The 14,366-nt window shown below is 35.8% G+C and overlaps 1 protein-coding gene across 1 annotated transcript; it reads right to left on the reverse strand.

Moving 5' to 3' along the window:
- Positions 1–6,704: 6,704 nt before the first annotated feature.
- Positions 6,705–8,269, reverse strand: LOC133721635 (transcription factor bHLH94-like). Its single transcript, XM_062148300.1, has 3 exons — positions 7,609–8,269; positions 7,016–7,456; positions 6,705–6,924 (listed from the first exon to the last, which is right to left on the reverse strand). The coding sequence occupies exons 1-3, from the start codon at positions 8,083–8,085 to the stop codon at positions 6,823–6,825; spliced, it is 1,020 nt and encodes a 339-aa protein (XP_062004284.1). The 5' UTR covers positions 8,086–8,269; the 3' UTR covers positions 6,705–6,822.
- Between the last annotated feature and the right edge of the window lie 6,097 nt (positions 8,270–14,366).

Here is a 14,366-nt window from a genome sequence, read left to right on the forward strand (position 1 = left end):
TCCATGCAGGTTATTTCTACCAAACTGCCAAAGAAGATAGGTTCTGGGGTACAACACATCTTAATTTTCAGCATTATGAAAATTGAATTGACAATGTAAGGAAATTGTGGATGAGCCTAAACCCTTTCCTATTCGATCGACCACATCAGAATGATAAGGAGGATTATCCAACAGAACTTAGGGAAACAAATGGAGTCAAGAAGCACAAACAAGTACTCTATCCAAAAATATTAAACATTGCACCTAATATATATGATGCTTGTAATTGTAGAGAGAATAGAGGAACATTATTGAAGTTCGTAATTATTTGATCCAGTGACATAAGTTTCTCAATTGTAAGTGACATATTCTGAGTCAACGACTAGTTATTGTATAATTTTATTTGTTGTAATAAAAAGAAAAAAGAATATTTATCAAAAAAATTCATTAATTGATTCATATATCTAGTTGTTGTACGTTCTAAGACGCCGTCCTAGCTAGTTGTTCTTGTAATGAGAGAATATGATTAAATCATCAATAGTCATCCAAGGTTCAAGAGTCATAACTGCTTCCGTAGTGGGAGCTAATGTTCTTTTGGAGGGATCATATACAAAAAAGAAACAAACTAAATAGTATCGAAATTCAAATACCACAGAGAAAATGGATAAACCGATTATGAACTAAAACAACAGATGAACAGATACCTTAAAATTGTATCCGTGACATAGTAATTAACATGATGCCTCAATGAATCAATGATAGAATCTTAGCCTATTAATATAAAAATCTGGAACTGTATGTAAGTACTCAGATCACCACAACCTAGCTGAGCACAGTCACCACCGTCGTTGACTAGACGGCTTCTTATAATAAGGGTAATCCCGTTCTCTGTTATTCGTCTTCAGCCAACCCTCCCTATTTCGATGCCAGGCAAATCCAATATAAATGTTAAAAAAAATTATAAGGAAATGAAAAACAAAGAAAAACCACCACCAATACAAGTAGGTCAAACTACCTGCAGATTTTAAATTCGTCGAGATTTGCATCAAACTGTTTTAGTTCTTCTAGTAGCGATTTGCGACTTCTGTACGCGATGGTCGCAGCCACAAGTGGAGCCATCGTCAAGGCGAGTTCAACATACATGATTTTGGCTAGCTAGAATACGTACTCTATCTAGAATTTCTCTTTGACTAGGTTTGAATTGTCACCTGGCCTTATGAAGAACCCTAGTTTGGCATTCCTTGTTTGTACTGATATTTATGTGTATGGAAAAACCGTAGCCACGGTTGTTTATCTTTTCTTGCTAATCAAGATTATATTTTCTTTGTTTAGAATATCACAAATAGTCACTTAACTATTACTCATTTGATATATTGGACACTTAATTTTTAAATATATCACTTTGGTTACTCAACTATTACTCTATCAATCATTAGTCTTTTTGCTAAATTCAGTTAAATAGGCAATAACTTTGTGAATATGCATTTTTAGAGGGTAATTTCATCAAAATCTCGCTTTAGTCACTTCTTCCAATCAATCAAATTTAGACTTCTTAGTATTCCAAGGCTGGGTTGGACAAAAATATTCTTAATACTGTAGCAAAAAAAATTTAACCGAAAAATTAATCATAAAGTGAATAACAGATTTAAAATTGAGTGACCAAAGTGATATATTTCAAAACGAGGTCACCAAAGTGTTGAACAGGTAAAATTTGAGTGACCATTTGTGATATTCTCCCTATAAAATAATAAAAAGTCTTTTTCTTTGACAACAAGAAACTGTTTTATTTTCTTCCACCAAAAGCCGCGCAAAAATATCTGGTTAGTAGTTTTTCATGATAGTCATAATTATCTCTTCATTTTGTTTTTTTTTTTTTAAATATGGCTGTGCGGTTGCCCTTAGGCCTTTATCAATGAAACGGATGAATATATTTGGGGGGGGGGGGGGGGGGGGGACAATTCATGATCCGCCGCGAAAAGCAATTGTTTCTTTGGAGAAAAGAAAAACCACGAAAAGCAGTTCTGCTGCGAAAAGCAATTGTTTCTTTGGTATTTAAATTTTTTCTTTTCTCCCACGAAAAGCAGTACACTTAAATGCAATTAAACCTAGCTTGTGCTAAAAGAAAACATGCTTAATATATATTCTAGTATTCTACCCACAGATGACTTTGAAACAAAGCCGCTTATCAGTTCTGGTCAAAGCACAGATGGAAATGGAAGCTATTGCCGTTATTGTTCTTGGTATCGGTTTAGTTGGTGGTTACCGGCAGTATTGCAAGAAGCGTGATCTGGTTTCTCTAAATAAAGATTTCGAACTTAAAAGATGGAGGCGTTTCAGGTTGTCAGTTTGATCTTCCTCTCTTCTAATCTCCATTTTCATCCTTTTGGTTTCGATATCTACTGATCTCCATCTCTACTCATTTTCGATCGTTTTCGTCAATATGAAATTCTCGTCTATATATACATCTCCTCCCATATTTTGTTCTGTTTATTCTCTTAATTTGCTTCTTTTCATTCGAATTTGGATCCCAAGAAATTTAAGTATATATCTGAATTTGCCATGCATGTATCCGTAAAGGCGTCAATTTGTTCCACAAGAGACGTTCATTGATCCTCCCGTGAGAGTTCTTGACATCCAGAAGACACATAATCAATCAGGTGGCCTTTGTTTGAAATTAGGAAGATATCGTTTATATATTTTAGTTGTGGTACATCTTGAAATATATCTTAAATTAATTTTAGTTGTGAGAAAAGACTATAATTTTATTTCGAAGTAGCACTAAACCGTGATGGTGTTGCCCCGTTATAAGTGCCCTTAAAAAACAATACCATACTTAGATGTTCTATTAACATGTGGCAGGTAATCGATGAATACTTCAAGCCATCCAATGATGGATCAGAGGAAGACTCGTCTCGGATTCTAGTTAATTAGTAGGCAGCTAGAAAGGATTGGAGTTGAATTCTTATTCTGTTGGTAAATTAGACCGGTTGTTTTGATGATTTTGAGATAGTGTACGTTCCACAAAACTTCTTTTGTAGTTATAAACTTATAATTGGATGAACGGCTTTGGATTTAGATTAAACTTCTAAGCTAGCCGGCCATTCAACATTTCTATCTCCGCTCTTGCTTTACCATGCACACAGGCCTTATCTATCATATACATGTATAGCCTGATCCTGCGTTTGTTGATCACGGATCGAGCGAACCGAGCAGCTAGCCTCGATCTCTCTTTCAACTACTTGCTACATAAATATTGTAACTAAACGTATATAATTGGTGCAAATTAAGTTCATGTATACATATATATGCACCCATGTCCCATCCATATAATGGTCTATTTGGAAAATTAAATATGCAAGAAAAGTAGTCTATGACAACATTATAATAACAAACTTAGAAACACAGCGGACAATTGTGTAGGAATGTTGCCACTTTAATCTAAATTTTAGTGCACTTTCCGACTGTGTGGACAATTTTCAGAAATCCTTATATAGCAAACAAAAGAAAAGGAAGACTTGACTAAGGTCAATCAACTAAAAACCAAATTCTAACTCTATCGGACTCTAACTATATCTTTCTCTAAAAAAAAATAAGCATAGCTTTATGCCTCTCTAAATCCATCAGAGACCCAAAACGTATTGTGCTCATCTCCAGGTCCGAAGGGATCGGAGCCACTAATCGCACTGCTACGTTAATAGCGATTAGGGTTTTCTACTATCCCCAGCAACCCTAATCACCTTCATATATTTACCCTCATCTCCTTTTTCCCCAACTGCAAACCCTAATTCAACGTTAATTTCTTTCGAATCCTTAGCTCTGATTCATTCTCGCACCCAGTTTTGACTCCAAATTAGAATCGTATAGAGAGGATAATAATTCAGTTAAACATAGTCCTTACAACAACATGTTGAGGATGTTGTTATACATTACGTACAACTCCTGCCCAGCATGTTGTTGAAAACTTACAACAACGAGCAGAGCATGTTGTTGATTAATTATAACACGAAACGCATGTTGTGAAATATCTCGTCCTATATATGACGTGTGCATGTTGTTATAGGCTTCTCAATAAGGTGTTTCCAAATCAGTTGACAACATAACGTGGAAATTAAAAGCGTTGTTAAAAAAAATAGATTTTTAATGACTCTGGCATCTACAACATGTGCCAAACATTGTTGAAAGTGATGGGAGGATAAAAATGTCATGAAGTGTATACGAATGGTCATAGGTGAGGAGATGATAACCCTAAGATTCCAAATCAGCCGCTCAACATCCAAAAGGACCAAAACCTTTGCCATGCCTTTTCCTCATACATATTGTCATTCTCACTCGAGGCCTGCTCACCAACCTCTCGAGGCCGATAAGCCTAATGTGGGAGTTTTATTTTTGTTTTTAAATGATCTCAACAGAGTCGCTCATTAAAAAATTAAAATCCAATATTTCACTTCTTAATGCATGGGGTGGTTGGTCAGATAAAATATTTATGACAAGGTCAAGATCTATCTGCTCGATGAAGCCATGAAAGTGGGAAGCGAATATGGCCGAGAAGGCGATGAAAGTGTAAGGCTGAGTCTCTGTGGAGGACACTCTTAACGAGAAAGCTGAACTTTTATTATTAACAAGAGAGGAAATTTGTAGTTTATGATCTATTTTAACATTATCACAATGAGATTTTGATTTTGCTTGTTGCCGATTATTATTCATTCGTTCTTCTCCGGCTTTGTGCCATTTTCGAATTTTGGTATGAATGAATGAGTTGCAAGCATAGTGACTCTCTAAGCTACAGTTATATTGAAATTTAGATTATTCTATTCATCTTGTTCTTTCTCTTTTTTAATCCCATCATGTAGCATGATAAAGGGATGATGCTCTGATTGCTCGTTCTTCAAACATCAGAATATATTTTAATACATGAGTAATACTAATAGCATTTAATCACGAGTTAATTAGCTGGATGATATTCATGAGGATCGAACACCTGATGAAATTTTCTTTATTGTGCATTGGGATAATCCAAGCCTCAGCATCTGTATTTGAAATGAGTTAGATTTGTTAGTAGTTTTATGAATTTTGAAACTTTCTAAACAATTTAGGCCTCAAGCCCAAAATTACAACCAACCTAAATTAACCATAGACATCATGCATTTTCATGATGACCTTTCACATCACACACGTTCTTATAAGCCTTAAGAACATGAATGTGCATGTCTTGAATCCACCTACACATGACAACATGGTGCGGGGAATATATTGTTTCTAATCATCATCTGAGGCCCAAATGAGTTTGTGATAATGAAAATATTCTTTAGCCTACCAAATGATATTTTGTGCATCAACACCAATGAATTTGACCAAGGTTGTACATAATTAAGATTTCTAATTTGATGATAAAAAATTGACACGTCGGGTTATTAGAAACATCCTTTTTACACTCAGTTTTTTAAAAATAATAATATATATGTGTGCGTAATCACAAATTTCTTGATCAACGCGGTGATCAGGTAAACTAATGGACAAGATCAAAGATGTAATTAGGCCAGGGCACAACCTTGGGTGTTCACCTCTTTTAAATTTTTCTTCCATCCATTTGGAACAGCTTGCCGATTTGTTTACAAAAGGCTTGTGCTCACCTCAACATATCTATTTGTGCTCCAGCTTGATGTCTGCACCCATCCATCAAGCTGAGAGGGGTCTTAACGAAGAAAGAAGATCAAAACTCTGCTTTTCTACTGCTTTGTACTATTTTTTTATTTTTTGATAAAACTACTGCTTTGTACTAATTAGTGTTAATTCTGTTAATTGCATGATTACTTAGTTAATGGCCTACAGCTGTTTTACACGTGTTGCAATTCTGCTCACTCATCAGCTTGTATAAATAGCTGTAGCTGCCCTTTGCTTCACTCATTGCAACAGAAACCGAAAGTCAATAGCAAAATCTCTTTTCTCTTTCTCTCACTTTTCTCTCTCTCTCTCTCTTTGAGCTCAAGAACCCTAGCTTTCAATGTTCCCTCCAATAATTCTCTCTCCTTCTAAACAACAATGTATTAGCACATTGATTATAATTGGCTCCATGCATCGACACTCTTTGACCCAACATATCAACTTTTTTGAATCACCTAGGGATTCGACAATGAACACAGTACGGCTACGTGGGGTCATACTTGTCTTCCCAGCAATGTTCACGCATCATTTCCAGGTCACATAAAATTTCTCACATCTCTCTTTGGTCTTTGGGAAGTTTTGGAACAGCAAAGAATTAGTACCTTAATAAAAATTTGCGTTTTTTTTTAATTTGCTAAATGAAAACATTTAGAATTTCCTTGTGTGTACAGACCCAAAAAAAAAATAATAATAATAAAATTCCTTGTGTGTGTGTGTGTGTGTGTGTGTGTGTATATAGGCCGTCAATAATTGTATTTACACCTTTGATCTATAGGATGTTAGCTAGGGTTGCAGAAAAGCTGAACTCTTTGTATGTTCTAAAGCTGTCCATGCATGGCAGGCTTCTCTTTCTGTTTTGACTTCAAGTCTTCAACCTTGTTCTATATTTGGTATCAATTCATAGACTAAAATATAAAAAATAGGCTGCATGTTTTTAATGCTATATACAATTCTTAATTACTCCATGTTTTTAACTTTTTATATTGCTAGTATTATTCATAGACTCAAATCCTTCACTTCATATGTTGGAGATATCTGAGTACTTATAGTACAATAAGAGCTCATGCATGCCCCCGGCAGAAGACAATTATTATGATAAATTCCATTCAAAGACTACAAGTTTAAGGCTTAAATTAAAGGATGAATTCATTTTAACTAAAAAGGACGGGATTTTGATGATGATCAATTCAAATGCAACATAGCCTCTTCCTGAATCCTAGCTAGCATCTGATACACAGCTGTCGCAATTTCATCCACTGAAGTCAACGCGCAGTCCTCTTCTACCTGCTTTCAAAAAAAAAAAAAAATTAATCATAATGCTTAAAAGATATTAAAGAGATGCTAGTTGATAACCAAGTCAGTTCTAATTAATTACCTTGACACTTAGAGAATAGAGGACAATTTCGTCAACAGTGGCAACATTGAGGTGAAGAATGGTCAGGCGCAGTGTGTGCAACCCAGAAACAAACTTCAAGAGCTGTTTCGGAACCCTTTTGGATCTGACCTTGAGGTTTGCATGGCTCTCCACCATAGTCACCTCAATGTCTGCTGCAACCCTCACATTCATGTCCGCCGCGTACTTGTGCTCAACCGACGGCCTCTGATCAGAATCGTATCGATTTTCATGACTAGTCTGATGAGCAGTACTAGTACTGGTACTAGTTGTTGATGATGAGTATTGTGGAAAGCTAAAGAAGTCTGAGAAAGGCAAATCCGAATTGTTATTGTTTGGCTTTTGAGCACCGAGGAATTGCACTTGTTGCTCTAGCTCCTTCACAAAGTTAATAGCACCCCCAATGATTGATGCTTGGTCACCCTAATAAAGAACAAATATTATTAGTCAATCAAATTCCAAGCAAGTCACCATCATTTTCCCATCTCCCAAGTAAATCATATTTGAACGGTCCAATATGTACATGAACCTTGAATAACAATAATATTAAAGCCTAAAAAGAGAGATCGAAGTACCCTCTGGACATATGAATCGGGCATTATAGATCGAAGGGCAGAGAGATACTCATTCATTTGTTTTCTTCTGTTGCGCTCAACAGCAATGTGCGTCATTCTCTGGTTCTCAATCTCCTCCTTGTTCTTTTTGCTCTTAGCACGCCGCCGTTTCGGACGAATGGTGGTCGTCGGACCAGTATCCTCCACTAATGGAAGTTGTAACTGAGCTTGATCAAAGTCGGTTGAACCATCTGGGTTTGGATTGGAGAGCTGCAAATCGTCGAAATGCGGAACGATTGAAGGAGGTGAGCAGTAAGTCGTGAAATGGTGATCTGTTTGGTTGCCGAGAAAATCAAAAGAGGCTTCTTGCAGCAGATGCTGCTGCTGATGATCATCATGATCATCACAGCTCCAATTCCCTGCTAACAAGTTGTATAGGTCTTTGTTAGTAGTGTAAGTAAAAGGATCTTGAGGGAAAACGACGGCATCTAGCGCCATGTTAGTTAGAGTGATCTTTGGCTAATTGACGATAGGCCGGATATATGGTCTTGTTGGGATGGAGAAAGGGGATGAGGTTTTTAAAGGGCTAGATGATGAAACAAATCTACAGCACATCCTGCACGTGAAATAAAGTTGAACTTATTGCAAGCTAGAGGGAAACATTGCATAGAATACTAGCTATACGCATCAATATGATTTTTTTCAAGATTTTTATCCGGGTGTATGTGCATTTAACAAAGACACATCTATATCGTGTCACCTCATCACTGGATATTTGTAGTTTACCAAAAATAATAAAAAATAAAAAAATAAAAACTTGTGAATTCAATCATTAGGTATAATTTGCTATTCCGCCGCAAAAAAAAGCGCTTCTACCAAATTTTAGAGTACGCATTACATATACTAGCAACGTATTCGCGTTTCTCGCGGGTGATATTATGATGTTAATGGAAAATAGATCAACTAAAAAGAATAGTTGTTATTTATTTTTTAGACATAAAATAATGGTAATTTGGCTAATTACACTTTTACACTTTTATCTATTTATATTCTATTAACTTAATTTGATAATTATATTATTGAAGGGTATTATAGGTACTTCAAAATTTGGTGAAGCCCTTTGACACCCAAAGAGGGGCCTCGATTTATAGTAATAAAGATATGTAAATTCTGTCCAATTAAATCTCTTTTGTCACTCATGCAATTATAGAATTTAGAATATAGCATTGCACCGAAAATGGTAGGATGTTAGAACCATACACTTCAAAGCTAATATTAAACTATTTCAAATAATGAAATGAACAAAATTGACAAACTGAGAGTTAAACTAACGTTACCAAAGTGAGTATTTATCCTCTTGATTTAATTAGAGAGATTTAGGCCATGAGGTAAGGAAGATGAATAAATAGTCTTAGTTACTTAACATTCAAGCTCCTCACACCTCAAGTTATAAGCTTTAAAGAAGTATGACTACCGACTGAATTATTCTCCAACCACCTCAACGTATATTGTAAATTTGTAATTGAAAGTTTTGTCCAAAATAAAAATGTAAAACTACTTTATCATCTTTGTGATATTTTTTTCTTTTTGTGAACTTAAGAAGTAATCTAAGCTTAGGGAACTAATATGATCTTTAAGTTGCATTTGGTAAAGTGTAGAGGTTGCACGTGATAGCTAGCTATGCATATGGAAGCTAGGAGAAGCTGCAGCTGTGTAAAAGGATCGAGGAGGGGGAAAGGCCTTGTCATTTGGTAATAATACGGTCGGGTCGGGATAGGAGCTGAGTGACGTACCAACAAGAAGGTAAAAAGGGCTGGTCATGTTCAGAGATTTTTTTTTAAATTTAGATCTAAGAAAACTGTGTGTGTGTGTGTGAGAGAGAGAGAGAGAGAGAGAGAGAGAGAGCGCATTGGGCGCCTCAGTTTGCAGCTGCATAAATGTCAGAGAAGTACAAAAAGAATCCATGTGATCGATCATTGATCTACCACTCCACTCTTCAATGGGTGTGACTGATCATATACTGATATACATTTACATATAGACAGAGAGAGGGAGAGAGGGAAAGAGGGAGAGAGTTTTGGTTATCTCTTATGTTTGGCCATACATGTAATTCCATTATGAGAGTAGTTAAGTTTCTGTATTTGAGAACTAAAGAGTTCTCCAGACTGACCGCAATTGTTTTATGATTAGGAAAAAATTAGCTTGTCATAAGCTGATAGGAGAGTCAGATATTTGAGAGTCTTCATACCTGTAATTCAATTATGAGAGTCGTATATTTGTTTGGTGGACACTTATCAAATTAATGAATTAAAGAGAATGTTAAATAATATAATTATTGAATTTTATGATGAAAGATGTATATCGGGTAAAAAAAAAAAAAAAAACTTGCATGCAAATATTATTCTAGATTTGGCCTGTATATCGATCCACATCTATACAATTCCACACACACACACGAAGGCGTTCTGAAGAGGACGTCCGCACATGGATTTCTCCTCGTTCAAGCGCCAACGGCACAACGCCTCTTGCCGGACGGAGGCCAAGGGCATCCCGGACTAGTCTGCAGTCGGGTGGAGTCGCCTATACCAATTTCCAGTCGCTGCCCAGAACCTTGAAGTTGCAGGTGAGGTCACTGCCCAGAACCTTCGACCTCAATAGCTGCCCAAAAGCGATCTGGGATGCCTCTGGCCTCCGTCCGACACGATTCTCGCCTCCATCGCCGCCTGATTGCTGCAAAAGCATCGACGTCTGCACTTTAGCGACAGTGCGGACGTCCGCTCTATAACGGGCTTGTATATATATATATATATATATATATATATATATATATATATATATATATATATATATGCGTATCCATGTGTATGTGTATATGTATGTGTACATAGCCTTAATTAAATTGTCTACCATTAGACATACAATGTTTGGCTACACAATTGCTTATTTTTCAATTGCTTAATTGAAACTGGAAAATATTTCTGCTGGCGCATATAAATGTAAGACTTGAACCCAGCATGCGGTCGCATATCACCATCAATTTATGTTAACAAAGACCAAGAAGTTGGTATAGATATACACCAGATATAGGATTCGAATTTCCTTCTGTGTTGACTGCATACTACCTGCCACGGATTCAAAACACACAAGAACTTTTAGAATTCGATTGATAATATATATTAGTTCCTCAACTTGGTCAATCAATAAGGTTCTGTTAGCATTTGGCTACACAATCTTCTAATGGATATTCATGAGTATATTAAGTGGGGAACAAAATGTTATCGAAGGCCAAATATTCAAACCCTAGCTAGGAAAGACCAATGAATGTCTACTAATTAAGTAACCTCTGATTTGTAGATCGAATAACGAACAATTTAACCCTTTTTCAATAACCTGATATATTAACTAGATCGATTTCTTGGTACGTATTTCTGGTAATTATACAGAATGACTCATGCTTAATTTTGAGTTAAAGAATTCAACCATATTCTTTCACCAATTAATCTAACCCTTTAAGGAAAGCCTTAGACCCAACTGGCGCTAGCTCGTTCGGTTTCATCTACTGCATTTTTGTTTAAAGATTGTACAAATTTTTTTTGGATGAACCACTTCTTTAGTGTGGGTTGTCTTGGACCTTTTATCAAACTGCAAGCATCTATCCAGAGATATATTGCAAGAAATATTAAATAGTTCCTCATGATCATGATGATCGATTAAGTTTAACAAACAAGTTTACCTTGATGCGATAACAACTAGATCTCTAATTACAAAACGACAAATGCTAGTAGTAAACTAAGAAAACGTTATAATTAGTTAATAATTAGAATGGCATCTAAATTAGTTCCAAATTTGGAGATACAATATAGCTCATCACTTTGTATCAAGACGGACCAAATTAAGCTATTCTCCATTTGTGTTGTCTTGATGCAGAAGACTATTATAATTTAGGAGGAAACACGTAGATGACAACGGCGACAACAGCATGATTACGCTATACATGAATCAATTAACTAGACACAAATGGACTGATTAATTAACTAGACCAGCTATGGAAAAACAAAATGCTATCTAACACCATATTCACACTTCAGGATCGATCTTAGGTCTAGAGGTAACATGGAAAAATCAAAAACAAAAAAATTTCACCATCGTAGTGCACATTAATTAATTTGATTAGAATTCAGAAGTGGTCTATAGTTAGATCTAGGGGAAGTACTTGAGGCATTAGGCCGGCTGGCGGGTTAAAATGTCTTTGAAAGCCGACTTTGGAAATTAATAGTCCTAATTACGAAAATATACACCAAAACGTACATGTTAATGTTTGAATTCTTGTCGATGTTAACTTTGATTGAATCAAAGCTTATAAGGAGTTGACTATTTCAATGACCGTCTGTGAAGGCAACTTAATTTTCTCTTGACAGGTTTAATTTGGCCGGTGAAGTTTAATTAGGGTTTCAAAGACATTCATGAACTTGCTGCATTCTTTATATATGGAGTTGGTAGCATAGTCAGAGTTGAAGAATGGAGAGATTTTGTTCAATTAACTTGTGCAAACTAGCTCAATACTCCCAAAACTAAATTGTCAGTATCAGGTGGAGACGTAGAGTTGTGGCTAGGACCAAACATATTTCAAGGATTTGGATTTTGTTTTTGCCGTAGTTGGTGGAAACACTAACGCCCCCCCCCGCCCACCCCGGGTCTACTTTAGGGTTTGTCACTTCTTAATCATGATCAATCTAATAATTAGTCTATTAATTTTCTGGAGTGAAAATCCTCTTCATGTTTAACAGCTCACTGCCATGCTTATGCAAATAGTAATTTTACCCAACAGAAATGAAAAGTAATTATGATTGATCTATATCCCTATCGTAAATCCTAGCTAGCTAGCTAGCTAGCAATATATCATCACTTAGTAATTGAGTCAAATTGACTATAACAAATGTATTATGCATGCGTTAATATATAATCTTAACGAAAAGTCTCATCAACAGATGCTGCAGATAGAAAAGTTGGTATATTATATGTTTTAAAAATTCGGGATATATCTTCTATGTACAATTAGCTGAGAATTTACAATACTATTAGCACTAGTAGCAGTGACTGATCGAAGTAATTTATTTTGAACTTTATGTCATAGCTAGAGATTGATGGAGCTGGCATATGTTACTTGACACGGGATCATATATGGCGCCACGTACTAAATATATTGTCCCTTTATATAATTTAGGATTATAAATCAACCTAAAAAAAATAGAATATATGCATCCGAGTAACAAGAGAATATTTAGCAAACTCTCTATCTCAGCTCTTTAACTACTTTAGGGAGTATGTTTAGTTTTTTATCAATTTTAGCAACAACATCAGACTCCTAATTAGCTCTATGCTTTAACTTCTAGTTATTTCACTTCTTAATATAGAGAGCGAGATGGGGCTCTCTATTATTTTTGTAAATTTAAAACATTCATTTAAAGTTATTTTATGTAATTTATAAATGCATTTAAACTATTTTTTATTTATTCAATAAATAATATAAGGATTAAATTATGTTTAGTCCCTGTACTATGACCCTTTTTTCGTTTCAGTCCCTGACATTCTCAATTAATCTGAAAAGTCCCTAACGTCAAAATTTCCATCTGATTGGTCCCTCCCGCGTCAAATTAAAAGTTGGCCATAGATGAAATGTTCAATGTACCCCTCTGTTATTTCTTTTTCCTTTTTAATTTCTTTTTCTTTTCTTTTTCCTTTTTAATTTCTTTTTTGCTTTTTCTTCTTTTTTTCTTGTTCCTTTTTAATTTCTTTTTTTCATTTTTTTTCTCCTTTCTCAACCCACCAATCTCATTCCAATCAAACTCCACAACCCATTTGTTTCTCCCCCCAAATTTAAACCAAACCCAGCAAAGACCTAGCTTGGCGGTGCTGAGATGGACATCGAGCAAAAGCAAGAGGCTAGGAGCTTATCGATCACTTCTTCACCTTCTCTGAAGCCATCTCCCTCTGTTGGGATCCGCCCTCGCCTCCATCGTCGCCGACGCCATCTCCCAAACACAAGCAGATCTCAATCAGCTCGGAAATTCGCCGCTAAACCACTCCCCTCTTGTTTGCACAGCCTACTTCTCTCTCTCCCACTCAAATCTCACTTTCTCTCTCCACATCAAGCCTCAATTTGGAAACTTTTCACTGAAAACTACCATTTTTTCAGACCCTGAGGTTTTTGGGTTTGGTTGAAATGATGGTTTTTGATGGCCAAGTTGACCAAAACCAGAAGTGAAGACGAAGAATAGTGATGGAAAAGAAAAATGGCTGCCGGCGTGGAGAACAATAATTGGGGTTTCGGGTCGATCTGGATTGGTTCGCCGACGTGGCGCTACCGATGCAGCAGGATACGATGGTCATTAAAAAGGAAAAAGAAAAAAGAAATTAAAAAGGAAAAAAGAAAAATAAAAAAAGGAAAAGGAAAAAAGAAAAAAAAAGGGCCGCCGGCGTGGAGAACAAGAATTGGGGTTTCGGGTCGATCTAAATTGGTTCGCCGAAGTGGCGCTACTGATGCAGCAGGATACGATGGTCATTAAAAAGGAAAAAGAAAAAAGGAAAAAAAAGAAATTAAAAAGGAAAAATGAAAAATAAAAAAGGAAAAAAGAAATTAAAAAGGAAAAAGAAAAAAAAAAGAAAAAAAAATTAAAAAGGAAAAAAGAAAAAGAAATAACAAAGGGGTATATTGGACATTTCACCTAAGGCCAACTCTTAATTTGACGCGGGAGGGACCTATTGGAGGGAAATTGTGA

This window comes from Rosa rugosa, chromosome 7 (genome assembly GCF_958449725.1).
Source record: "Rosa rugosa chromosome 7, drRosRugo1.1, whole genome shotgun sequence".
NCBI lineage: Eukaryota > Viridiplantae > Streptophyta > Magnoliopsida > Rosales > Rosaceae > Rosa > Rosa rugosa.